Source organism: Carcharodon carcharias, chromosome 1, assembly GCF_017639515.1.
Source record: "Carcharodon carcharias isolate sCarCar2 chromosome 1, sCarCar2.pri, whole genome shotgun sequence".
Classification (NCBI taxonomy): domain Eukaryota; kingdom Metazoa; phylum Chordata; class Chondrichthyes; order Lamniformes; family Lamnidae; genus Carcharodon; species Carcharodon carcharias.
Window position 1 is genome coordinate 248,603,644 of NC_054467.1, and position 27,876 is coordinate 248,631,519.

The 27,876-nt window shown below is 44.4% G+C and overlaps 1 protein-coding gene and 1 pseudogene across 4 annotated transcripts in view; one reads left to right on the forward strand and one right to left on the reverse strand.

Annotated features, from left to right (window-relative positions):
* Positions 1-15,494: 15,494 nt before the first annotated feature.
* LOC121290670 (putative pre-mRNA-splicing factor ATP-dependent RNA helicase DHX32) overlaps positions 15,495-27,876 on the reverse strand; it is a 143,248-nt gene continuing 130,866 nt past the window's right edge. For all 4 annotated transcript variants that reach the window (XM_041211732.1, XM_041211469.1, XM_041211645.1 and 1 more), the window contains 3 exons: positions 24,268-24,458; positions 22,083-22,273; positions 15,495-20,195 (listed from right to left, as the gene is read on the reverse strand). In XM_041211732.1, coding sequence (XP_041067666.1) covers positions 20,006-20,195; positions 22,083-22,273; positions 24,268-24,458 — 572 coding nt within the window. In that variant the 3' untranslated portion in view covers positions 15,495-20,005. The remainder of the gene's footprint in view (positions 20,196-22,082; positions 22,274-24,267; positions 24,459-27,876) is intronic.
* Positions 26,393-26,924, forward strand: LOC121284016 (annotated as a pseudogene).

Sequence of the window (27,876 nt, forward strand, 5' to 3'; positions counted from 1 at the left end):
GGGCAGTTGACAAACGCTGGCCTTGTAAGTGACGCCCACGTCCCATGAAAGAATAAAGATGAAGTGCAAGGAATGCAGTCCCTCTGTGCTACCTTTCCGGATCCCCACATCTGCCTCACTAATAGGGCGGGATTTTCCGAGCCTGCTGGCGGCAGCCGTGATATGTGGCATGCCCAGAAAATATGGCGGGATCCACTCCACAACAGCGTGAAGGCAGGTTGCGGTCTTCCGCTCAGCCCGACAGCGGGGCCGCGTTCCTGGCCAGCGGGGAGCTAATTGTAACACATTAACATATAATTAAAAGGCTATCCCGCCAGGCACTTGGAACCCCACCATATCGTCCGTCTGCATGCTTTCCTGCCGACGTGTTTGACAACAGCACGCAGGTGACATGAAATTGGTGGCCTTCACTTTGGCAGAACTGAGGTGTCTGAGCAGCAGCGTTCTCCACTGCTTGTTTTACAGGCCTCAGGGCCATGGGGGCAGTGGTGGGGAGGGGGGGGGGGGTGGTGGTGGGCAGGTGCCTGCCCCCGTTGAGGGGTGGGGGATGTCTGGGGGCAAGTGCCGGCCAGCCTCGGAGGCAACTGCTGAGGGAGTGAGGGTGGGGGTGGGGGGGGGGGGGGTCAAGTGCTGCTCTGGGCACTGCATCCTGAACACTGGTGGGGGGCAGGTTAAGTGAGGGCAGCGGCCACGCATTAGGGACACCTGTATGAACTGACCAGGCCCCTCAGCAACTGAGACAGATCAGGCACAGCCACAGTGATATGATTGGGGTCGGGCTCTCAGCCTGGCCGCCCATGCAAGCAACATGGAGGCACCAAAGGGCCACCCAGTGCTCCATACCTTACCATCACCACCCCCCCTACCCCCGGCCTCCCATCCCCCTCCACACAGACTTCGAGTCCGCCACAACTTTACTGGGCCGTGGAGCAGTTGGGCTGCACACGTTGTGCAATCTCCTCGCCAATGCTGTCCATGTAGCAGTCACTGCTGGAGGTGCTCGCAGCCCCTTGCAATCTCAGCATCCTGGTTTGTACCAGTGTCCCCCATGTTGCAGGTTGACAGGGCAGTCATGCAGCGCACTCATCTCTGGCCATCCGAGGGGTGAGCAGCACTCTCCAGGAAGCTTTAAGGGGCGGTCACACAGGGCCAGCAAAGGTGTTAAGTACAGCCATGATAACCACATCTCTCTCTCTCCTTCATGCTGCAGGAGGACCATGTCAGGATCATGGATCCTGGTGACCTAGCTGTATGCCTGGTGGCCTACAGAGACTGTAGAAGACGGAGGATACAGCGGCTGAGGCTCCTGGCTGTGCAAAGGCGGGAGCAGAAACCTCATGACGAAGGGGCAGCAGGAGATCCTACACACACTGCCCAGGAGCGACAGCGAGCCGTGGCTGGTCGGTGCCGAGTGACACCCAGGGTCTATCGATGCCACCTGCCATTCCTATGGTTTCTGAGAACCGGTGTTGCCAATGAATGCACGTGTCTAGGGACCTGGTGGCTCACATCTGCCACTTACGGCAGGATTTGGCGCCAAGTGGACATGAAGGGCACCCACTGCCAGTGGCTGTGAAAGTGACAGTGGTGCTCAATTTCTATGCCAGTGGCTCCTTTCAGGGCTCCACAGGTGACCTCTGTGGGATTTCACAATCTGCCTCCCACAAATGTGTCCATGAGGTTACAGATGCCATCTCCTCCATGGCCACAACTTTGTGCATTTCGCCCGGGACCAGGACAGCCAGGATGCAAGGCCATTGGATTCACCCTGATCTCAGGATTCCCACAGGTGCAGGATGCGATTGACTGCACTCATGTGGTGCTCAGATCTCCATTGCTACACCTAGTGAACTTCATCAACCGCAAGGGCTTCCACTTACTGAATGTGCAGCTGGTATGCAACCACCAGAAACACATCCTGCAGGTATGCGCATGGTTTCCAGGGAGTGTGCACGACGTTTACATCCTGAGTCGCTCGCAGATCCCTGCAGTCTTCCAAGGTCCACAGTGGCTGCAGGGTTGGCTCCTCGGGGACAAGAGCTACCCGCAGAGACCATGGCTGATGACACCTGTGCGGCGGCCTCAGACTGCAGCAGAGCGGTGCTACAATGAGACTCATGCAGCAGCTCACAACTTGGTGAAGCAGACCATCAGGATGCTGAAGATGCCTGGACCGGTCTGGTGGACCCTGCAATACAGTCTGCAGAGGGTGTTACGCAACATCGTTGTCTACTGTGCCCTTTACAACCTGGCACTGCAATGGGGTGAGGGGTTGGCTGAGGAGGAGATGGAGGAGCTGCATGTCTGCTTTGATGAGGAGGACGCTGATGGGGATGAGGGTGAGGGGGTCCTCAGTGGTGACGACAACGGGGATGAGGATCTTGCACTGGCTAGACGAGGCAGAAACACTTGGGAGGCCCTCATAGCTGCTAGATTTGTGGAGGATGATGACGACATGCAGTGAGGTGTACCCGTAGATCCTCACATCGCAGTTGTGAATGTTTGACTCCAGTCTGACTTACAGTAGTGCCAACACCCCTTTTGAGAATGCTCCTGTCATGGAGATGCAGTGGAGGCCCTGATAGTTGCTCGATCGCAGGAGGATGATGACAACATGCAGTGAGGACACTCCATAGATCTTCACATGGCCGCTGAGAATGTCTGACTCCTGTCTGTCTGAGGGCAGCTCGCTTACACTCCATGATCAGGGCCATCTCAGAGACATAGCCATGAAACTTTAGACGCATCTAACGCTGTGTCCACCTTCAGTACCTCAGGAGCTGGTGCAGTCACTGGTTGCAGATGCTGGTGTGATGTGGGCCAGCCCCACCTTAAAGGTGCTGAGAGCACACAGAGAGTATGAGAGAAATCTGTGGTGCCTGCCCACTACATTCTGGCAGAAATGACCAGCATGGCCGAGGTGTAGGCATCAGTAATGTTTCCAGAGAGTGTGAGAGTGGACCGTCACTGTGGTCTGAAGGCTGCACAGAACACAGGGAAGAGACCCTGGACTGAGACACCTGCCTTTATCTTGTGCAGAAAGGTTTCATTTCTGAGTGACAAGAACACTGCTCATTAGAACAAGGAGCCACAAGCAGGGAGACATTCTTAGGAGTTTATTGGCAACAGTGAACAGTATGTACAAGTGATCAACACCCTTGCCCAGGCTGTGCAACTTCTTTTACCTAACTTTCCTAACCCTGCCGCTACGTCTTGGTGCTCCCCAGACATCTACAGCAGAGGTGGAGGTAGCCTATTGACTGTTGGCTTTGGTGGGCATCCTCTGGAAGGCCGAGACTTGGTGGGCCCTGGCCTGCTTCTGGGGTCCTGCTGTGTGGCAGTGGCATCCTCTTCTGCCTGTGAAGCTGGATCTGCGGAGGTCACAGGAAGAGGGGAGTCAGATGGGCCGGTCACTCCCAGAGTCACCTGGGTGGTTGGCCCCAGAGTGTGCACCTGCTGATCCTCCTCCCTATGGATGCCCAAGGCTGACTCCGTGAGTGGAAGAGGTAGCAGGAGTGAGATCGAGCTGCCCAGCATCCCTTTTGTGGACCAGCAATGGAGTTAAGCCTGCGCAGCAGTGCAGGAGTGACGTCCTGGACTAAGGTCTCCATGGCGGCTGCCATCTTGACCTCGGTGCACTGCAATGCCGGCACTATCACCTTAACCTTAGACGGATGGACTCCTCTATAGTGCCTTGCAATCTGAAGAATGCAGTGGACATCCCTTCCTGTTGTTCCCTAGCTTTCCTTTGCAGTTTCAGCAACTGTGACATGACCCAGTCCAGAGACTCGTCATCTGACTTGGACTCAGCAACATTCTGACCTCCAGCAGTCCTCTGAGTGCTGGGGACTTGGGAAGTCCCTGCCTCCACCTGCTGTGGATCAGAAAGTGCGATGTGCTCACCAGATTCTGATCCTGAGGCCACTCTAAAGCTAGGTCCCACCGAGGTGTGTGTCCCTGTGCTGGTGGAAGGTGTGGGTGAACGCTGTGATGGGACTTCAGGGAAGGTGCCTTCAGATTCCTCTTCAGAGGTTTCTTTGGAGCTTGATTAGAGGCCTTGGGTCATGGAAGATGTGCCTGCGAAAGCAAGGGGAAATAATTAATTCATGGTAGTGGTCTGTGAAACAGGTCACATCACTCACAGCGTGGTTGTCTGATGGATGTTGCACTGCTGGATCCTCATTTGGTTGAGCAGCGCCGACCTTGCCATCAGCACAGGACCGGTCCCAATCATCGCCGGCCAGCTGGATGGCTCTCTTTTCGAATCATGCCAGAACTTTTGATTTCCAACATCCCTCCGTCTGTGACCTTTCCCTCCTGTTGTGAGCCAGTTGGTCCTGCATGGATAGATGGGGAGAATGTATCAGGACGCCTGATGGGCCAGATAAGTATGCCTAGCCTGTGTGGTGAGTGGTCCCACGGGCGGGATAAGGACAATGGTGGTGTGTGTGAAAGAGTGAATGGAGATGTCCCTAGCACTGTGAGTGAGGGCCCTGTGGATGTGTGATGGGTTTGAGAGTGAGAGAGTTGGGAGTGATGAGAAGAGTGACTTACCCTGGCGGAACGGAGAAGATCATTCATCCTTTTGCAGCTTTGGGTGGCTGCCCTCCTCTGCAGTTCATTCACGTTGGCCACTACTGCCACTGCCACCCAAGTGGTGATATTGCTATCCACCCTGCGGACAGAGCGCATCCCAGCGGGCTTCCACAGTATCCAGCAGTCGTTCGAGGGACCTGTCATTGATGCCTTTGCTGCCAACGTCTCTCAGGAAGTGGTGGTGAGCTGGTGGCGGTGAACGCTTTGCTGCCAGCTGCCTTTCAAAGATGGTGGCCGGGTGTTGGTGAGTGGGCGAATGAGAGCCTGCTCTCCATGGAAATGGCATGTTTTGCGGGAGTGAATAAATAACGAGGCAGGCTCAGGGAGATATGGCGTGAAAACCCGCCATTTTTATTGGCGGGTGGGACTCCATTTTACCTGCCCGCAACTGCACTTAGTACAATTCTGGGAATATTCTGCCCATAGTAACACCATCCTGTCCCAGTTGATGGACCAAAAGAGTGTCTGTCTCCTGAAACAAAATGTCCAAGTTACCTTCTCCCTCCCTCATGCATCACAATGTCTGCAGTTAGGACTCAATTTCATCCAACTCTGAGCCAAAGTTCCTTGAACTGCAGCATTACTGTAGATATAGTTGCCACTGGTGTCTGACTCTTCCTACATGCTGCAGCTGCAACACAACAGCTGCCCGGACATTCTTTTTGTTACTAATTAACATTTCAAGTTTAGAAATATCACTCAATGATTACTTGTAGTTATATTAAATACTTTAACGAATAAAGCTTTAAATGTAATATAGCCTTTATATCCCCCCAGTCCTCATTTAAACTACCCAAGTTTAGAGAGAAAAAAGAAACCTTAAAATTCACCTACGTGTTTACCTAATTAAACTTCTAGACTTCAGTTCTCAGGTCTCCCTGCGTCCAGTTCCCTCTCTCAGGCCACTCCCTGTTCTGTAAAAGACAAGAACTGCAGTTCTTCCCTCACCAAATTCCTGAGTTCAGTACTCCATCGGGTCGGCTTCCATGCTACTTACTCCGTGTTAGCCAAAACCTTTTGCACATAAACTAGAGGGAATTCCAAAGACCTGACCTCAGGTCCTGTTGTCTTGGGAACCAGTTCCAACCCATGCTCAAAGTGTATGTATGAAGAGTTCCAAAGAACTACCAGTGCAACCAGGTCCCAAGAAATCTTGATAATTCAAATAACACTCTGGCTATTTTGCTACAACCCTGCAGATTTTGCTGCTGTGTTCATTCACCATGGGGCTGATTTGTGATGCAGAGTGACACCACCAATTTGGGTTCAATTCTCATACTGGCTGAGGTCATCCATGAAGGCCCTCAACCTTCTCAACCTTGCTCTCGCTCAAAGCGTGGTGACCCTCAGATTAAACTCATCACCAGTCGTCTCTTCAATGAAAGAGCAGCCTATGGTCCTCTGGGACAACTGTGTCTTTCAGGTTCACCGTTGGCCTCCTGCGATTTCATCAGGCCACAACTCCAGCATATGAAGTGGAGACTCTCACCCTCACCTTACCCTACCTCCCCCAGAGTGCAGGCCACCCTCACATGTCTGCAATATCCCTGGTTAAAATATTGGCAGGCAGTACTGCGTTGTAAACCTCTCCATTTCTGGGTACTTATCTGCTCCCATTTTGAAGGAGATAAAAAGACAGGCAAAGACACAGATAGTCAATCAAGATTTAAAACAAAGTTATGAGGGCAAGTCAAAAACAGAATTACCTGGAAAAACTCAGCAGGTCTGGCAGCATCGGCGGAGAAGAAAAGAGTTGACGTTTCGAGTCCTCATGACCCTTCAACAGAACTAGGTGAATCCAAGGAAGGGGTGAAATATAAGCTGGTTTAAGGTGTGTGTGTGGGGTGGGGGGGGGGGGGGGGAAGGAGAGAAGTGGACGGGGGTGGTGTGGTTGTAGGGACAAGCAAGCAGTGATAGAAGCAGATCATCAAAAGATGTCACAGACAACAGAACAAAAGAACACAGGTGTTGAAGTTGGTGATATTATCTAAACGAGTGTGCTAATTAAGAATGGATGGTAGGGAACTCAAGGTATAGCTCTAGTGGGGGTGGGGGGAACATAAAAGATTTAAAAATATTTAAATATAATGGAAATAGGTGGCAAAAGAAAAAATCTATATAATTTATTGGAAAAAACAAAAGGAAGGGGGAAGAAACAGAAAGGGGGTGGGGATGGAGGAAGGAGTTCAAGACCTAAAGTTGTTGAATTCAATATTCAGTCCAGAAGGCTGTAAAGTGCCTAGTCGGAAGATGAGAAGTTGTTCCTCCAGTTTACGTTGGGCTTCACTGGAACAATGCAGCAAGCCAAGGACAGACATGTGGGCAAGAGAGCAGGGTGGAGTGTTAAAATGGCAAGCGACAGGAGGTTTGGGTCATTCTTGCGGACAGACCGCAGATGTTCTGCAAAGCGGTCGCCCAGTTTACATTTGGTCTCTCCAATGTAGAGGAGACCAAATTGGGAGCAACGAATGCAGTAGACTAAGTTGGGGGAAATGCAAGTGAAATGCTGCTTCACTTGAAAGGAGTGTTTGGGCCCTTGGACGGTGAGGAGAGAGGAAGTGAAGGGGCAAGTGTTACATCTTTTGCGTGGGCATGGGGAGGTGCCATAGGTGGGGTTTGAGGAGTAGGGGGTGATGGAGGAGTGGACCAAGGTGTCCCGGAGGGAACGATTCCTACGGAATGCCGACAGGGGGATGAAGGGAAGATGTGTTTGGTGGTGGCATCATGCTGGAGTTGACGGAAATGGCGGAGGATGATCCTTTGAATGCGGAGGCTGGTGGGGTGATAAGTGAGGACAAAGGGGACCCTATCATGTTTCTGGGAGGGAGGAGAAGGCGTGAGGGCGGATGCACGAGAGATGGGCCGGACACGTTTGAGGGCCCTGTCAACGACCGTGGGTGGAAAACCTCGGTTAAGGAAGAAGGAGGACATATCAGAGGAACTGTTTTTGAAGGTAGCATCATCTGAACAGATGCGATGGAGGCGAAGGAACTGAGAGAATGGGATGGAGTCCTTACAGGAAGCAGGGTGTGAGGAGCTGTAGTCGAGGTAGCTGTGGGAATCGGTAGGCTTGTAATGGATATTGGTGGACAGTCTATCACCGGATATTAAGACAGAGGGGTCAAGGAAGGGAAAGGAAGTGTCAGAGATGGACCATGTGCAAATGATGGAGGGGTGGAGATTGGAAGCAAAATTAATAAATTTTTCCAACTCCCGACGAGAGCATGAAGCAGCACCAAAGTAATCATCGATGTACCGGAGATATCTCCAGGGTGGGAGGCCTAATGCCTGATCCCCAGTGGGCGGGTAAGGTGGACAATTTGTACATAATGGTTAAATGAACTTGTATAGTCTGCCACAACAGTTAGTTTTTACCTTGTTCAATTATTTGGGAGTGGTTACACGGTGTTAATTATAACTATGTTAACTAAATACGGCTTTTTCCTCGGGTTAATGTAAATAAATAATTAATAAAGTAACACACATTCAGATGATGTGATTTAGGATAGGTATGAGGGCAAGTGTTTGGTCTGGTTCAGTAGTAGGGTGCAACAAGCTGGTCAGAAGTTACATTATTTGAGTGACTGAAAATAACACACTAATGTGAGGAAGTATTGTGGGTTCAATAATTTTGTATTACACAAAGATGTCATACTGACTGAATTAAGTGAGTCATTCATGATCATTGTACGCTGACTAAATGTGAAATTAGGTAGCCTTTTTACACCAGCCTTAGTCTGAACAGACATTTGTTGCCTGCTGTCATAAATGTTTATTTGCTCTCGCTAAGTGTGCAATATTGGTAAGGCCAAATTTATTGTCCATTCCCATTTGCACTGAGGTGGTATTGGGACTTCTTGAACTGTCACAAATCCTGATTATAAGAAAACCATCATCATGGCATTGCTGACAAAAAAAGGCATACTGTTGAAGCTTTGTGTCGCGCACTCATCTAGACAGACGCAAGAACGCCAAATTTCATAGGGGGTAACAATTTGTGCTGCATAAGGGTGCTGATTAGTGGCAACTTGGTTCTGATTGGTTGAAGCATTGCTATGGTCTTGGTGTTGCCATTGAGAATGCACCAGGGAGCTATTGTTCCCCATGCTTTTGTTCAATTCAAAAAAAGACATGATGCCTGACACTGTCCAGGTGATGGCACCATGATTGGCACCACATCCACAAACATTCACTCCCTTCACCACTGAAGCACAGTAGCAGCAGTGGTCCCTCTACCATCTACAAGATACACTGCAAGGCTCCTAAAACACCTTCCAAACCCATGACCACTACCACCTAGAAGGACAAGGGCAGCAGATAAATGGGAACACCACCACCTGGAAGCTCCCTCCAAGTCACCCACCATCCTGACTTGGAATATAACTCCGTTCCTTCACTGTCGTTGGGTAAAAATCCTGGAACTCCCTTTCTAACAACACTGTGGGTGTACCTGGACATGGACTGCAGCAGTTCAAGAAGGCAGCTCACCACCACCTTCTCAAGGGAAACTAGGGATGGGCAATAAATGCTGGCCCAACCAGTGAACCATCCTGTAAATGAATTATAAAAAATCTTTTTGTCTGCAGAGGACAGGTATGTCTATATGTATGAATACATGTAGCTTCTAGCAAGCATAAGTGAACTACATTACCAGCCTGATTGACAACCTTCATTTGGTTGTTGGTGCATTTTTTTAAATCACACTCAGTATTCTGCACCACAGCTACAATCGGCCTGGTTAAGTTACTGGTTAATGGTGAGGCCCAAGGTGATAACGGTGAGGAATTCAATAGTTGTGATGGGAAGATGGCTGGATTCTCTCATGTCTGAGATCATCGTTAGCTGGTAAAAAGAAAAAATACCACAAAGATTTATGACACAGAAGGTAGCCCTAGGGACAGGGATTCAAAGAAACATATCATAGAAAGATTTATGACACAGAACAAAGCTCTGGGGACATGGGTTCAAACCCCACCACAGCTGCTGATGGAATTTAAATTCAATAAAGGATAAAAATAAATCTGGAATATAAAGCCTGTGTCAGTAATGGCGACTGTGAAACTATCATCGATTGTTGTTAAAAAATCAATCTGGTTCACGAAATCTGTCATCCTTATCTGGTTGGGACTCTTCTATTCCAAATTAAACAAGCCAAGTTCAGCAATCTTTCTCCATTGCTAAAATTCTCCATTCCTGGCAATATCCACAGAAATTTCTTCTGTACCCTCTCTAGTGTGAACATATTCTTCACACAATCAGAGTGCAGAAGAGGCCCTTCGGCCCATCAAGTCTGCACCGACACGTGAGAAACACCTGACCTACCTACCTAATCCCATTTACCAGCACTTGGCTCATAGCCTTGAATGTTATGACGTGCCAAGTGCTCATCCAGGTACTTTTTAAAGGATGTGAGGCAACCTGCCTCCACACCCTCCCAGGCAGTGCATTTCAGACCGTCACCACCCTCTGGGTAAAAAAGGTTTTCCTCACATCCCCCCTAAACCTCCTGCCCCTCATCTTGAACTTGTGTCCCCTTGTGACTGTCCCTTCAACTAAGGGAAATAGCTGTTCCCTATCAACGATGTCCATGCCCCTCATAATCTTATACACCTTGATCAGGTCACCCCTCAGTCTTCTCTGCTCCAACTAAAACAACCCAAGTCTTTCCAACCTCTCTTCATAACTTAAAAGTTTCATCCCAGGCAACATCCTGCTGAATCTCCTCTGCATCCCCTCCAGTGCAATCACATCCTTCATATAACGTGGCAACCAGAACTGCACACAGTACTCCAGCTGTGGCCTCACCAAGGTTCTATACAACTCCAACATGACCTCCCTACTTTTGTAATCTGTGCCTCAATTGATAAAGGCAAGTGTCCCATATGCCTTTTTCACCACCCCACTAACATGCCCCTCCACCTTCAGAGATCTATGGACACACACACCAAGGTCCCTTTGTTCCTCAGAACTTCCTAGTGTCATGCCATTCATTGAATACTTCCTTTTCAAATTACTCCTTCCAAAGTGTGTCACCTCACACTTTTCAGGGTTAAATTATATTTGCCACTTATTTGCCCATTTGACTATCCCTACTATATCTTCCTGTAGCCCAAGACACTCAACCTCACTATTAACCACTCAGCCAATCTTTGTGTCATCCGCAAACTTACTAATCCTACTCTCCACATAATTGTCTATATAAATGATGAATAATAGGGGACCCAGCACAGATATCTGTGGCACGTCACTGGACACTGGCTTCCAGTCATGAAAGCATCCTTCTGTCATCACACTTTGTCTCCTACAACTAAGACAATTTTGAATCCACCTTATCAAATTACCCTGTATCCCATATGCATTTGCCTTCTTTATAAGTCTCCCATGCGGGACCTTGTCAAAGGCTTTGCCGAAATCCATGTAAACTACATCAACCGCACTACCCTCATCTACACAATGTGGTCACCTCCTCAAAAAATTCAATCAAATTTGTTAGGCATGACCACCCTCTGACAAAGCCATGTTGACTATCCCTGATCAAACCTTGCCTCTCCAAGCGGAGATGGATTTTCTCCTTCAGAATTTTCTCCAATAGTTTCCTTACCACTGACGTGAGACTCACTGGCCTGTAGTTCCCTGGCTTCTCTCCACAACCCTTCTTAAATAGTGGAACCACATTTGCTGCTCTCCAGTCCTCTGGCACCTCCCCCTTAGCCAGGGAGGAATTAAAAATTTGGGTCAGAGCCCCTGCAATCTCCTCCTTTGCCTCCCTCAGCAGTCTGGGACACAAATCATCCAGACCTTGAAATCTGTCCACTTTTAAGCCTGCCAACACCTCCAATACCCTTTATCAATTTGCCTAAGAACCTCGCAGACTCTGTGCCTGAGTTCCATATCTTCATCCCCATTCCCTTGGGTGAAGGCAGATGTGAAGTACTCGTTCAACACTCTACCGATGTCCTTTGGCTCCAGCCATAGATTGCCCCCTTGGTCCCTATTCTTTCCCTGGTTATCCTCTTCCCATTGATATGCTTATAGAATATGTTGGGATTTTCCCTACTTTTACCAGCCAGAGCTTTCTCATATCCCCTTTTTGCTCCACCCTGCACTTTCTGTACTCCACTAATGTCTCCGCTGATTTGTTCCCCATATACCTGTTAAAAGCCTCTCTTTTCCTTCTCATCATGTCCTGAATATATCTGGTCATCCATGGTTCTCTGGGCTTGTTACTCCTTCCTATCACCCTAGAGGGAACATGTTGAGCCTGTACCTTCCCCATTTCCTTTTTGAACACCCCCCACTGTTCCTCTGGAGATATCCCCACAAGTAGCTGTTCCAGTCTACCTTGGCCAGATCCTGCCTTATTTTACTAAAATCCACTCTCCCCCAAGCCAAAACATTTTTTTGCAACTTGTCTATTTCTTTGTCCATAACAAGCTTAAATTGTACCATGTTGTGGTCGCTATCACTAAAATGCACCACCACCAGCACATTAGCCACCTGTCAAGCTTCATTCCCCAGAATTTGGTCCAGCACTGCACTGTCCCTTGTTGGATCCTCTACATATTGACCTAAAAAGTTTCCCTGTACACATTTCAAGAAATCCACTCCATCCAAGCCCTTAACACGATGTCTATCCCAATTAATGTTGGGAAAGTTGAAATCACCTGATATAATTACCCTATTGTTTTTTTTTTACACACCTCTGCAATATTTGCTCCTCAATTTTCCACTGACTATCTGGGGATCTATAATAAACACCTAACAATGTGGTTGCCCTTTTTTTATTCCTAAGCTCCACCCACAAAGCTTCATTCGATGCCTCCCCCAAGATATCATCTCTCCTTACTGCAGTAACGGAGTCCTTAACTAATAATGCAATGCCTCCTCCTCTTTTACCCCATCCCCTGTCTCATCTGAAGATTCTATATCCTGGAATGTTGAGCTGCCAATCTTGCCCCTCCCTCAACCATGTATCTGTGATGGCTACGATATCACAATTCACGTGTCAATCCTCACCCTTAACTCATCCGTTTTACCTGTAATACTCCTACCATTAAAGTAGAGGCCATCCAGCCTTGCCTTACTCCCTTGAAACTTAATGCAGCTGTACTCTCTGACTTGATTGTTGTATTGTATAATGGTGTTTCCCTATTCTGTTAACATTGTATCCTCTTCCCCTACCGAATTAGTTTAAATTCCTCCCAACTGCACTAGCAAACCTGCCCGCAAGGATGTTAGTCCCACTCTGGTTCAGATGTAGACCATCCCACTTGTACAGGCCACATCTTCCTCAGAAACTGTCCCAGTGATCGAGGAATCTAAAACCCTCCCTCCTGCACCAATTCTGAATCCACGTATTCATCTGCACTATTCTCCTATTTCTGTGTTCGCTAGTGCGTAGCACAGGCAGTAATCCAGAGATTACAATCTGAGAGGTCCTGCTTTTTAGTCTACTGCCTAACTCCCTGAATTCTTTATGCAAGACCTCATCCCTCTTTCTACCTAAGTCATTGGTACCAACATGTACTACGACCTCTGCCTTATCACCCTCCACCTTCAGGATGCCCAGCAGCCATTCAGTGACATCCCAGTCCCTGGCACCAGGGAGGCAACACACCATCCTGGAGTCATGTTGATGGCCACAGTAGCACCTTTCTGTTCCCCTGACTATACTGACTATAGAATCCCCTATTAATATTGCTCTTCCTCTCTTCGTCCCCTCCTGTACAGATAGGCTGCTTGTGGTGCCAGAAGCTTGGCTCTGTCTGCACTCCCTAGAGGAACCAGCGCCCTTATCAGCCTCCAAAATGGAATACCGATTTGCGAGTGGAACCCCAGGGGACTCATGATCTACCTGCCTGTTTCTCTTGGACTACCTGGTGGTCACCCATTCCCTTCCTTCCTCAAGTTCCTTCAGCTGCGGTGTGACCACCTCTCTAAACATGCTATCCACAATGCTCTCAGACTTGCGGATGCTCCAGTGTCTGCTGCCGCTGTTCCAGCTCTGAAGCCCGAGCTTCCAGGAACTGCAGCTGGACACACTTTCTGCACACATGCTGGTCTCAGGCACTGGAAATGCTCCTGGCTTCCCACATGGAGCATGAGGCTTTGAGCTCTCCTGCCATGACTTATCCTTTTAAACTAAACCTTTTAAATCAAATACTCTAAGGCCCTTCTTTCCTGATCCTTGTTACTACAGAATATACAAATGATAAGCCACAAAAAGACCTTAAAATATAAGCGATAAAAGTAGTAAATACTTACCCAACCTTAGAAATCTTCCTCACTTCCACTCTGTCCAGGCCTTTCAGTATTCTGTAAGTTTCAATCAGATCCCCCCTCATCCTTCTAAACTCCATCAATTATAGACCCAGAATCCTCAAACGTTCCTCATATGTTAAGCCTTTCACTCCTGGGATCGTTCTCGTGAACCTCCTCTGGACCCTCTCCAGGGCCAGAACATCCTTCCTGAGATAGGGGGTCCAAAAGTGCTCACAATATTCTAAATGTAGTCTGACCAGAGCCTTATAAAGCCTCAGCAGCACATCCCTGTTTTTATATTCTAGTCCTCTCAAAATAAATGCCAACATTGCATTTGCCTTCCTAACTACTGACTCAACCTGCAAGTTAACCTTAAGAGAATCCTGGACTAGGACTCCCAAGTCCCTTTGCACTCCAGATTTCTGAATTCTCTCCCCATTTAGAAAATAGTCTATGCCTCTATTCTTACTACCAAAGTGCATAACCTCACACTTCCACGTTGTATTCCATCTGCCACTTCTTTGCCCATTCTCCTAACCTGTCCAAATCCTTCTGCAGCTTCCTCGCCTCCTCAATACTACCTGTCCCTCCACCTATCTTTGTATCATCTGCAAACTTAGCCAGGATGCCCTCAGTTCCTTCATCTAGATCATTAATGTATAAAGTGAAAAGTTGTGGTCCCAACACTGACCCCTGCGGAACTCTACTAGTTTTCCCAGTCCTCTGGGACCCTCCCTGACTCCAGTGATTCCTGAAAGAGCACTGCTAATGCCTCCACTATCTCTTCAGCTATCTCCATCGGAACTCTGAGGTGTAATCCATCTGGTTCAGGTGATTTATCCACCTTCAGAGTTTTCAGTTTTCCTAGCACCTTCTCCTTGGTAATGGCCACCATTTTTCTCATGCCTTCTCTTTGCTTTCCTAATTTCCTTTTTAATTTCACCCCTGCATTCTCCACACTTTCCGAGGTATTGAACTCTTGGCATTTGATAAGCTATTTTTGGCATCATCCTAATCAATATGCTCTTCAACATCCAGCGGGGTCTAGATTTGAGAGTCCAATCCTTTTAATTTGTGGTAAAATATTTCTTCTGATTGCCTCCCACTATTGACACCAGTGGCTTAAATGTTGCCTGGGCCTCATTAGCCCAAATGTGAATTTTATACAAGGACTGGTATAGGTAGGCATGGGCCGCCTCATGATTGGAGGAGCTGTAAGCAGTAAATTAAGTTGTACATTATAGAATGTTCAGTGAACTATGGTTGTCATGAAGACAAGTCCCTAAGAAACTCCTGGAGCAACGTGCTGGGAGCTATAATGATTGGGGCTTGAATAACCACCACCATCTTCTTCTGTACCAGGAATGACTCTAGCTGCTAGAGAACATTCGCCTTCGCCAACCTTCGAAACACTGTGAATGCCCACATCTAATCACAAGCACATTTACAGCCATGGCTATGTTATCAAACAAGTTAATATTGGTCAGTGTGAGTCTACACTGACAGGTAGGGAGCACAGGATCAGTTGATGGGAGCAAGTGATGCTACTGAACCAGAGTAAGTATCAGAGACAGACCCAAATTTGTAATAACGATTTTACAGTATAATATGCACTCTGTAAACAAAATACAATAAAACAAGACTATTTTTAGTTTTACTTTGCAGTCATTAAAATTGACATTGGTGACACCATTGAAATTTTCTACATAATTTTAAATATTGTCCAACATTCAGAAAAGTACAATAATTTCATAGTCGACTAAATTTTACAGCAAGTTTCTTCCTCGGTAAAAAGGAAGTTTCTAAAATTTGTGCTTACAAGACCAGGATTCGAGATAAGGGGAGAAAGTGAATCAGAAATAAATATAGCAGCAACACCTATATTTTCTATTTGCTTCAAAATCAATAGTAGCACAACATCTTGCCTATCAACTGTGCAATTGGCACTCGTATAGAAAATAAATTACATAAGGAAAAAACAAAGCCCCAACACCTTAAATTAAGTGCAGAGAAACAACATAATAACTGTGCTATCCTTTCAAATAAATTATAAAGCTTTCACTGGGAGAAGGAATTGAAGCTTTACACAAGCTCCAGGTTACTTATGACTCATCCGGTTTTAGTGTTAAATACATACGGATCTTACTGACTAAAATTACTTTGTGATTCGCAAATTAAACACTTCAATGGCGAACATGTATTGTTACATGGAGGATTGTAGTCTTACAGGATGCCAGCCTAATTTATTTGCTCTTTCCCTGTAAATTTTTACTTTCCTCCAAGGCAAGAACTCCAATAAGGTTTGACAAACAATCCTCATACATTTAAAGTGTCCCTTACTTTATGAGAAAAGTTTTATAGCATTTGAAGCACAGTATCCGACAGTTCTGAGACACAAGGCTCAATATAAATGTGTCTATATATTTATTGCTTCAGCTGTCAAGTAGTTATAGAATCATTTGAAATAAATGAACATTCCTGGTAAAGAGAATTACTACATCTACATCAACGTGCAGAAGACAGTAAAAGATTTATTTTCTTGACTGAAAAATGTGCAAGCTTTTCCCTACCGGAGGATAAAAACAGTATATTCTGCCTAAATGGTAAAGTGAAACCCAGCTTTGAAATACACCCTTAAAGCTTCCCTTACCTCAGTTAATTTTTATGAGAAATTCCGATTATCAGAAAAAAGAGCTATCTGAATTGGCACTTAGCAATTTGCAACAGCACTTAATTGTCTAGATTTGAAGCTTCCGTCTATTCCTGTTTACAGACCATTGATGTACCACTGGCCTTAAGAGTTTTGCTACTGTCACCAGCCCTGACACATAAAGCAGCAATCTCATTGAAAACTTGCCAACTTCACTAAATCTGGCAAAAATATGACTTCCAGCAAACTGGATTTCGTGGATCTGGCAAATTTACAGTGGGGCTGTTATTGAAGACTCCACCACCCCTCCAGCACCCAGTTTTAAACCAGCCAAAGAGGCCATCCATCCTCTAAATTAGTTGCAGATCTCTCTTCCCCTTCAAGATGAAATGATTAAGGATCTGTTCAAAAAGCACACCAAAAATATCCCCAATTCTACATGTTTTCTGAAGCTACTAAGCGTGCTGATTATAAATGTTGTGTAGATTCATTCAACTTTAAGATGCTAATATCTGCACTGTGGATGAGGTAAACTAACTAGTTAAAACCCACCAGAGCACCCTTTTTAAAATCATGAAATAAAACAAAATCATTATTATTCAAGTTTGCCACGATAAAACTTTAGATCTTGTCATTACAACCAAGAGTTGAAGATGCCAATTTCTAAAAATAATTGTTTGTTATCCTTGCTCTGATTTTCTCCCTTTTTTCTTGTGAGGTTGCTACCCTCTGCTAGGATCAGATTTCACAGGTGACGGTCTTCCAATGACTCAGTAAAGCAGCCATTCTTCACGTGAGCCTGGACAGCATCTGTTCATGTGCCAAGCGATAAGCTCAGCCTAGTCCTGTTCTTATCCAATATCCATTTTCTTGATCAAGATAGCGACCAAGAGTGGGAACTGCAGTTAATATTTTTCATCCTCCTTAATCTTGGGTACTCAGGCCACAAGTTGGTATCCTGCCTGAGAGCAGCTAACTGAACACAGCCTGCAGAATCAAACTTGGCACTTTTAGTCTGCATAGCAACAGGTCTGTGTGTTTATCTGCTAGCAGAAAGAGGATTGGTCAATTTATTATCAGTGATTTACTCATCCCAAACTGCCTTTTGTGGTAGTGCCTTCTAGAAACCTGAAGGTAAAGAGTATCTCAGGTTCGTTCAAAAATCCTATTTCAGCTGCAATGAGAAGTGAAAAAAATCTAGAGCCCTAAGTACACAGTCGCACACTCAAAAGGGGGGGGGAAAAAACCCTCACATTTGCAATTTAAGAGTATAGTCTAAAATCTTGAAACACAACACAAAAACATGCTCTGGTGTTGGCTACCACTGGCTGAATTCCAGAATTCTCAATTTTGTTTTTCAGTTGAAGTTTAGGCTAGGAAAAAGCATATAAACAAAAAAATATTAGCAGTTTAGACCTGCAATAAACAGGGCACTGTACTGTTCTCCCATCAACCTTTGTTCCATGTTCAAGACGCAGCTGAGCAGTGAAAAAAAACATTGGAAAGACGAACTCTACACATCGAAAGTTACTGGGAAACTGCAACTTATCAGTCACTTGCTCAGAATGCAACTGTAGAAAACTGTATAGATATGCAGAATGAGCATGGGCAGAGTAACCAATTCAGTAGCGTGCTAATGTTCCTCACGAGCAAAGGTGCCTGCAACGTTGAGCATATCTGTTTTTAGACCTGCGAGAGTGGAATATGCAATTTGCTGGCTGGGACGTGAAATTTTCATTTTGTTCTAATGCTGAGCTTTATTTAGACATTGCACTTGCAACAATTTTCAGAAGTTAGAGAATTAAGTAGACACAACATATAACTTGGCTTTGTTTGCCCCACAACTGGTCCCAGCTTGCTCAGCATTCCAGTGAGCTTAGTGTTCTACAAGTGCAAGATTTTCACATTGTCTGTTGCCTGCATGCATGAGACTGTGAAAACGAGAACAACGTAAAACTTTATAAAAATGATAAAGGAGAAAGTTATAATCCAGGCACACAACATAATTCCTAGTAACTATATAATCAATGTAGTGCCCAAGCTTTTAAAAAGACAAACATTGCATTATACTCCATATGCTATTGTATTACTTTTGACCAAGCTTTACTTGCCTTTCATGCAATCTGCAAGGGTCAAACTTACTGATTTGGGTTTCCAAATATGCACAAGCATGCAGACACATACACACACATGCACATGCACAAACACAAGGACACACTCACAGATGGGCACACCCACAGACACAGAGAAAGACACACACACACACAGATATGCACACAAGCAGACACTCGCAGGCAGACACCCCACACCCATGCACACACCTGCGCTCGAATCTTTCCATGGTAGAGATGAGGCTTGATGGCTAGTTGCACTATTCAACTCTTAAATAGAATAAGGGATAGCCCACCCAAAAATGGTGGTGGGGAGTGTTACAGCACACAAAAAAAGCCATTCAGTAAATCAAACTTGTGATGTTTTTCACATAATCAACCATCTAATCTAATCTTTGCTCAATCCCCATACCCTGAAGTACTCCTTTTCCAGTAATAATCTGACATCCTTTTAAGAGAATTAATGGAGAGGTTTGAAGATTCTTTAAATCTCATATCTTTGTGCCCGTGGTGACTTTTTTATTTTAAAGAGTTTCTTTATTTTTTGCTCATGGTGAGGGATGCTAGCATTGGGAAATGGAACACTTTCCAATTGCTAACATCATATACTTGAGCAGAAGGTACAGTATCGTGAGCCACAGGGTAAAGTTGCCTCTATGCTGAACCAAATATTTGCCTAAGTGCCAATCTCAGTACAGTACCCGCTGCTATATCCATACAGCATTTGGCTATTTCTACAGCTGTCACCCTGGAGTGACACTACCATGTTATAGGTAATTCTACGCTCACACTGAAAATGGGTTTCGACTGCCCAAATTAATTTCACCTTATATGCATTACATGTACTTTTACATGCATTCTGTGCTGAGTTCCAGCAGGTGAAAGGAGAGTATATCAACCCACTACATCATCCATACACCCCTTGGAGGAGAATGGACAAAGACAGGTCAGGGGAGTCCTTGCCATTGAAAGTGACTCACTAACTGGTGAAGCAAAATACCTTCTGACCAGAATCAAAAAATTATACAGCTGTGCGGGAGGTCATTCAGTCCATTGTCTCTGCTCCTTGCAAAAGCTATCCAATTAGACTCACTCCTCTGCTCTTTCCCCAATGTTTTCCTTTTCAAGAATAGATCTAAATTCCTTTTCAAAGTTACTGCTGAATCTGTTTTTACCATCCTTTCAGGTAGTGCATTCCAAATCATAATTCACTGAGCAAGAAAAAAATTCTCCTCATTTTCTCCTCTGGTTCCTCTCAAGAAGAAAGTGGTGATTCTGTTTAAATGCTGGATCTGGTTCCCATGCCGTATACGAGGAGGTTCAATGACCAGCTATCGTTAGTCACTGGTCCCTTTGCCCATCCAGGTTCGACTGCTTTTCTTCCCATTCACTGAAGTAAGCAGAGCTCCTCATTTTCAACCTCTTCTGCGTCTTCATCTTCCTTCAGGGATTCTTCTGCCTCTTCGTCTTGCTGTGTTTCTGTGCCAGTCAGCTTCTCCCGAAGCTTCATGAGCAGGTCGCGGCTCTCACTGGCTGGTAGATTGCTAAGGTAGTACTGTGGCGCAAACTCAATCAGCCTAGGAAGGAAAAAAATACCAAAATCCAACAGGCTGGTGTCAGAATTCAGTTCCAAATTCATTCCTCAGAATTGTTTTAACAGCAATGAGGTATACTTAATATTTACAACACATAAAAAGGCAATTCCTCCCACAATTCCATGTCAGAGTTTATACTCTGCAAGAGCCTCCCCCTACCCTGCTTCTTCTAACCCCGTCAACGTAGGTATAACCTATGGTATTCTGAAATTTTTTTTTGCACCTTCAGCACCACTATGTCCTTCCTATAATATGCAGTTCAGAACAGTTGAGAGTATTCCAAATATGCTTTAACCAAGGTTCTATACAAGTTTAACATAGCTTTGTGGCTTTTCAATTCTATCCCTTTAGAAATTAATCCCAGTGTTTTCTTTGCTTTTGTTTTGTTTAAAAAATAGCATTAACCTGCATTGCTACTTTGAGGTTTGTGTATCTTTATCCCTGATTCCTCTACCCCACTTAGACGCACATTTTCCAAAGAGTATGTGATCCCCTTGTCCCTCCTACCAAAATGGCCCAGCTCACATACATCTTTGCCGATTACCTGCTCATTCTGCAAGTCTTTTATGAAATATAAATTCCATTCCTTCAATATAGCAGCACCAGGATATTTAAAACAAAAGTAAACTTGATATTTCAAGAAATCCCCAGTGCATCAATCTATTCTGAAGAGGAGTCGCGCAGACTTGAAACGTTAACTCTATTTCTCTCTCCACAGATGTTGTCAGACCTGCTCAGTTTTTCCAGCATTTTCGGTTTTTACATCAATTTACTTTATATTTTGTGAATATATTTTATATTCTATAATAAATGGAGCAAAAATAATATCATAGACACTTGTCTTCTATTTTGGACTTAAATCTGGATACAACTCTTTGTCAGCTGAGCTCTGACAGAAGGACCTAAGTGGAGTGGGGGTGGGGAGGGGGGGCCTCGGATTCAAACTAATAAAAAGCAAATTTAGGGTCGATGTGTGGAAATCATTCTTCAGCGAAAGAGTAATTTAGGAGGAGCTGGGTATAGTGATGGGGCAAGCCCAGCGATAAACATTTTAAAAAGGTTTTAAGACAAAACACACTCCGACAACGAAAGTACAGCATATAGAGCAACTCGAAGGTTACAACTGTAGTAAATAGCCACCAACACAGATTCAGAAGGGGGAAGATCCTGCCTGACCAACTCCTTGACCCTTTTTCAGGAAGTGATACCCAAATGAACTTTGGAAAACCCTATGATGTAGCATACCTACACTTGCAAAAACTCTCTGACAGTTTCATACGAAAGGCTGCCAAAGAAACTTGGGAGTGGGGGCATGAGCTAATACCTGTGAAATTGGCTGAAGTGTAAGAAACAGCTGGATTGGATTATGGTGCTAATTGTAGTGTTTTCAGATTCTTCCTGTTTCTGGTTATACTAGTGACTTGAAATCAGAAGTTAAATGTTTTGTTTGGAACCACTAAACCAGGTTGTGAAAACTGAAATCTGAACACACCAGCTGAGAAGTGAAAGCAATTGTAAAAACTGAAGAGTCAGCTTAATAATAAGAATAAAAAGTATTAATCATTGCAGTGAGTCATTGGCTGTAAATTAATTTAAATCTGGAGGAATATTAGCTATCCTCATAGCTTGGGGCATAACCAGAATCCTTTAAATATCATAGGTTGTTGCAACACACTCCTAACCCAAGTTATAGTGTTGCCTTTGGATTACTTCACTTTTTTCTCATAAGAAAATACATGGCAGATCTCAATGAAAAAATATTATTCCAGATATATAAATATAGTGAGAGCATGACACACTTGCAATAGCTTTCTCTCCCCATATACCATGTAACGTCTGAAGACAAGGACCATTTAGTAGCACTCTTACATTTCCGGATTAATCTCAGAAACAACGCTGATGCAGTTGTCTTGGAAAATGGTAAACTCGTGATAAAGGACCCAGGAGGGAGGCCGGGGCCGAGGCTTCCTGGTGAGGTAACATGATAAAGGATGCAAGTGAGCCACATGCTTATGATTCAGCATCAGGTAATTCCCAGAGCCATCCACGTCTCTTGCTACCTAGAAACAGGATTGTTTTTTTCCCCAAGAGGGAAAGGGGTAACAGTAGGAAGGGAGCAGAGGGGAAAGGATAAAAAAAAAGCATTATTAGTTAAATAAAAAGTGCATATTTAATTTACCATGGAATTGAATAGTTACCAGTGCATAGGAATAAGACAACAGCTTCACCCTGTGGGGTGCCTCAAGGTGACACTTTAAAGACTTTTTTTACATGCATCATAAATAACTGTGACACTCATCAATGGGAAAAGTAGAACTGTAGTTACATTACTTATCTAGTAATCCAGAGGCCTGGGCTAATGACCCAGAGACACTAGTTCAAATCCCACCACAGCATCTTGCGAATTTAAATTCAGTTAATTAAATAAATCTGGAATAAAGGTGACCATGATCTACTGGATTGTCATAAAAAACAATCTGCTGCATTAATGTGCTTTAGGGAAGTAAATCTGCCATCCTTACCTGGTCTGACCTACATGTGCTTCCAGACCCACTGCAATGTGGCTGACTCTTAACTGCCCTCTGAAATGGTCTAACACGCCACTCGGTGGTCAAGGTGGCAGCTCACTGCCTTCTCAAGTGCAATGAGGGATAGGCCACAAATGCTGACCTTCCCAGCAACATCCACATCCCATGAAGGAATAAAAAGAAATTGCCATTTTTATAGTTTGTGGGAAATCATTTTTCTGGTGACCAGCAGTATGATTTCGGCCAATGCTAAACCGTCTACATAGTGCAGATATCGGGAAAAGGCTTCTTTGGAACATGTTTAGAGGTAGCTTATTAATGAAGTTCAGACTAAAAATTCTATTTGTAATCGGCTTTCATCAGTTGAACTCAGATAGAGGTGACAGCAGCTGCTTACATTTCAGGTCTCATGAAGGGTCTGCCGGAAATACCTTTCTCCAGTTGATACTGGCCAGCCTCCTAAACATTTTCGGGTTTTTTTTTTAAAAAATGATTACTTTTCAAAGGTCAGTTCTGAGCACCACACTATAGGAAGGATGTGAATGCATTGGAGAGAGTGTAGGAGAAGTTTCCGAGAATAGTTCCAGGGATGAGACACTTCAGTTATGAGGAAAGATTGGAGGTGTTGGGACTGTTTTCCTTGGTGAGGAGAAGGCAAAGAGGAGACTTGAAAGAAGTTTTCAAAATCACGAGGGGTCTGGACAGAGTAGATAGGGAGAAACTGTTCCCGCTCATAGACAGATCAAGAACCAGAGGGCACAGTTTTGAAGTGTTTTGCAAAAGAAGCACATGCGAGGTGAGATAAAACTTTTTCACGCAGCAAGGGTGTGGAATGCACTGCTTAGAAGTGTGGAGGCAGGTTCAGCTGAGGCATTCAAGAGGGCTTTGGATGATTATTTAAATAAAAACAATGTGCAGGGTTACAGGGAAAAGATAGAAGATCAGCATGAAGTTAAAATGCTCAGAGATGGGCCAAATGGCCTCCTACATCGTAACAACTCTGTGATTCTGTGAATTAATCTGAATTGTAACAGCGCTAGTTGAGTATTGAATTTAAAAACTGACAATTTCAATATTTAAAATGAACTTTGAAATATATTTTATGCACCATCAACAGGGTTTTGCAGATTTTTTTAGTCTGTGGTTTTACACTCTTGCAGTTCTAAACTGACCTAATGCTTTTGGTCAGGATATAATGACACAGGCAGTTGTGCCTTCCAACCATACAGTGGGGTGAGACTAACAATTTCCATGGCTATAGCCAATAATTAAGCTAATAGTCTAAAACAGGCAAAGATTTTGGGGCCTTGTGTATCGCATAACAGGTGGAGGAACACCACTATACCTTGTCTGTCAAACATTACACCAGTAATGATGCGACTCACTGACAGAGTTTTCTCCAAGTGAAGTTGACAAGAATGGGCATGCAACATAACTAAATTAATAGGAACTATACAGTCCGTGCAAGGTCTTTGACTGAATGTCAGGCCTTGGAAGAGTTGCGACGGCACAGCGTGATCACGTACCTTAAGGAAGTAGCCGGAGATCAGAGCTTTCTTTATGTTAAGCACATTTTCCTCCATTCCGAAGTTCGGTGGTGATACAGGCAGCTCAATCCTTTGCATTAGCTCCAACAATTCATAGCGGACAATGTCAGCCAGCTTCAGAGCAGAATAACTCAGATAATTCTTCAGACACCATGTTTCATCTTCATTATCTACAAGCAGATTTTATAGGGGTAATGCAATATCACTGCCTTCTAACCAATAAATAAATTAAAAAGCTTTGGATACAATGTAGACAGCAACTGGCAGGCACAATAGATCATTAATTGTGGGGTCACTTCATGATTTTAGCCAAAGGTGAAAAGTGGGTGAAAAGAAATACTGGGAATATGCTGCATGCTGATCAGAGAAATAACTGTTAAAATTTCAGGCTTAGCAGACACCCAATGAAAGCTTGCACCTGAAATGTTAACACATCTTTCTCTCTCAGATGCTGCTTGTCCTCTGCATGCTTCCTTATTCAGATGTCCCTTCAGCTCACTCCAGCTGGTACAGTTCACCAGTGAGGATGCCTAAGCCTCACCCCAGGAAGTTAATCATACGATAATTAAGTGCTAATCATTAGGAACAGGTATATTTCAATTGATAGTTCTTCATGGTTTGTGCTTGCTGTTTTCTCAACAATTAAAGCAAATAGAAGAGATTATGGAATTTCATCAGCATACATGAATAAGCAAATGAATCTTTATGTTATTCAAAATTAGACATTTTCAGTTGCTCTGTGGTATATTGCTCATATTTCCTACTATTTTCTATATAGACCAATAGCAGAGAGGCTGATTATATTGATATGTGAATTTGAGGAAGGGTAGTGCTGAGGAATGGTACACTTTCTATTTGGGGAACCTGAAGTCAGCTTAAAGCAATTCCAGGTTAGGTGCAGAATAATGCTCCCCCTCCCCCACCAGTGTACCTTTGATCAAGCCTTTCTTTCCCTTTTCTTAAAAAGGGTGTGGGAGGACACTGCCAATTTACATACTGTCAATATGCAACAGGGCTGAAAAAATAACAAGTAGAACATTTCAAAGTTTATAATACTCTGATTACACTTAAAAAGAAAACACCTACACATTTGGGAATATTTGCTGGACTTTACATCGTAGATTGTAATTAAAGTATTCCCCATGTGTCAACATCCTTATAGTCAGAATACACTTTGAAAATAGTTCTTCTAACTGGGTTACCACAAGATTACAAGATGGATTCAACAAGATTTATTTAAAACTGAAATGGCTGCTAGGAGATGATCTATCTGGTACATAGGCTTGCTTGAAAAATGGACATCCAGCTAGTGGGGCAGGAACATAATACAACGACATGCACTCCAACCATTTGTAATAGGCACTGGCCAGCCTAACCAACTGAAGTCCTCTGATGGTGCCAAGAACAGGAACGCTTTTCTTAGGACCCAAAAAATATTCAAGTATGCTTTCAGGCCATTTAATTGGTTAAAATTACAACTCTCTTATGACATGTTGAAACTTAGCAATGAGGATTTCTAAAAATGATAGAAAATACAAAGTAACATTCTGTATAACGTACAAGTCGGTGCAAACATTCACAATCTGAAGAAATTGTGGCGGATATCTGAGAATGAACAGAATCAGAGGAAACATTATAATGCAACTGTCAATGCCTGTAACTCTTTCGAGTACAAACACGTTTCCATCTGTTTCAGATGAAGTTACATTGTTTCATAGTTTGCCATTGTGAAATTTGAACTCTTGATCTTGGGGTTACAAACCCAGTACCATAACCACTTGGCTATTTAGGCCAAGCCCTGTCAATGCCTGTAACTCTTTTGAGTACAAACCCATTTCCATCCGTTTCAGATGAAGTTACATTGTTTCATAGTTTGCCATTGTGAGATTTGAACTCTTAATCTTGGGGTTACAAACCCAGTACCATAACCAATTGGCTATTTAGGCCAAGCCCTGTCAATGCCTGTAAGTGTAGCTACTTAAAGGAGAATTAAAGTCATTTCAGATGTGGATTCTTCATCAGACTGGAGGATACTACAGATGAACAGCATTTACATAGGGGACAGGATGAAGGTAAGGGAGAGGGAAGAGAAAACACACTTGCCATGTTACTATCTTCTGGCAGCGTCATGGCCAACAACCAAAATCCCCATGTTTACATGGACATCGCCCCCCGCAAGGTAACACCCTGGGCCGCATTGTCATGGAGCTCAGGGCTGACCTGGTCCCCAAAACTGCAGAAAATTTCCGTGTATTGTGCACTGGCAAGAAGGCATTTGGTTACAAGGGCTCGATATTCCACAGAATCATTCCCGGCTTCATGTGCCTGGGCGGTGACATCACAAAGAGCAGTGGCACTGGTGGGAAGTCCACCTATGGTGAGAAGTTTGTCGATGAGAATTTCCAACTGAAGCACACGGAGCTTGGTACCCTGTCTATGGCCAATGCTGGGCCAAATACAAATGGGTCCCAGTTCTATATCTCCCCTGCAGATACTCCATTGGTTGGACGGAAAGCATATTGTATTTGGGAAGGTTATAGAGGGGCTCCGAGGTCGTAAAGAAGATGGAGAAATTGGGCAGCAATGATGCTGAAACCAGCAGTACTGTCAACATCATTAACTGTGGACAAATGTGAATGGAATTATATGATTAAATAAAACTTGATCACTTGCGATTACAAAAAAAAGTAACTTTACAGGTCATTCTATTTCTTGTCTATGCCAGTAGGCAGAAATGTATGCGTGCGTACTTACTCATGCCTGCAATTTTTCACTATTTTCCCCCTCATTTCCTTTGTTTCCTGTTCCGTTTTAAGATGCTGCTAATCCGTAATCTCTGCCAGTTCTGATAAAGGCTTCAGAATTGAAACATCAAATTCTCCCCATTGCAGTTGCCTGACCTGCCGTGCATTTTTCAGATTTCTAGAATCTGAAGTTCTTTCCTTTTGCTTTCCCGGATAAAGTACCCTCTACAACACGTACTTAGAGATATATGCTAAGGGCAGAGGAAAAGTTAACCCACAATATTACTTCACACTAAACTGAAAAAGTAGAACAGGGAGATGCAAGCTCAAACCGCTGAAAAGTAATTTTAGGAATATCATCAGGAAAGTTTACACACAAGGAATGATTGATGTGTGGAATAAACTTCTAGATAGAGCAGTGGAGGCAAAAGCTTGGAATCGTTAAAAAACCAACTGGGCTCCACAGTGGACATGGCTTTAAGATCTCTCTGGATTGATAAATGAAGATGAATGGATGACAAATGACCTTATCTGTAATTAACTTGTAGCAAGATTTTTCTACGTGACACAAATGAATTGGATAGGGCTTGTGATAGCGTAAGTTGTGCAGAATGAATGGACTTGAAGGACTGTATGATGACACCCCATACATGTGTTATGTTTTGCTGCAGGCTCAGCTTCTACTACACAATCCAAATGTTTAATTAATGAAGACATAAAGCCAACCATATAAATGCACTCCCTACTACAGCAGCTACATCAAATCCAGGAACTCTCTACCTAACAGCACTGTGGGTGTACCTACACTACATGGACTGCAGTGGTTCAAGGAGGTGGCTCACTA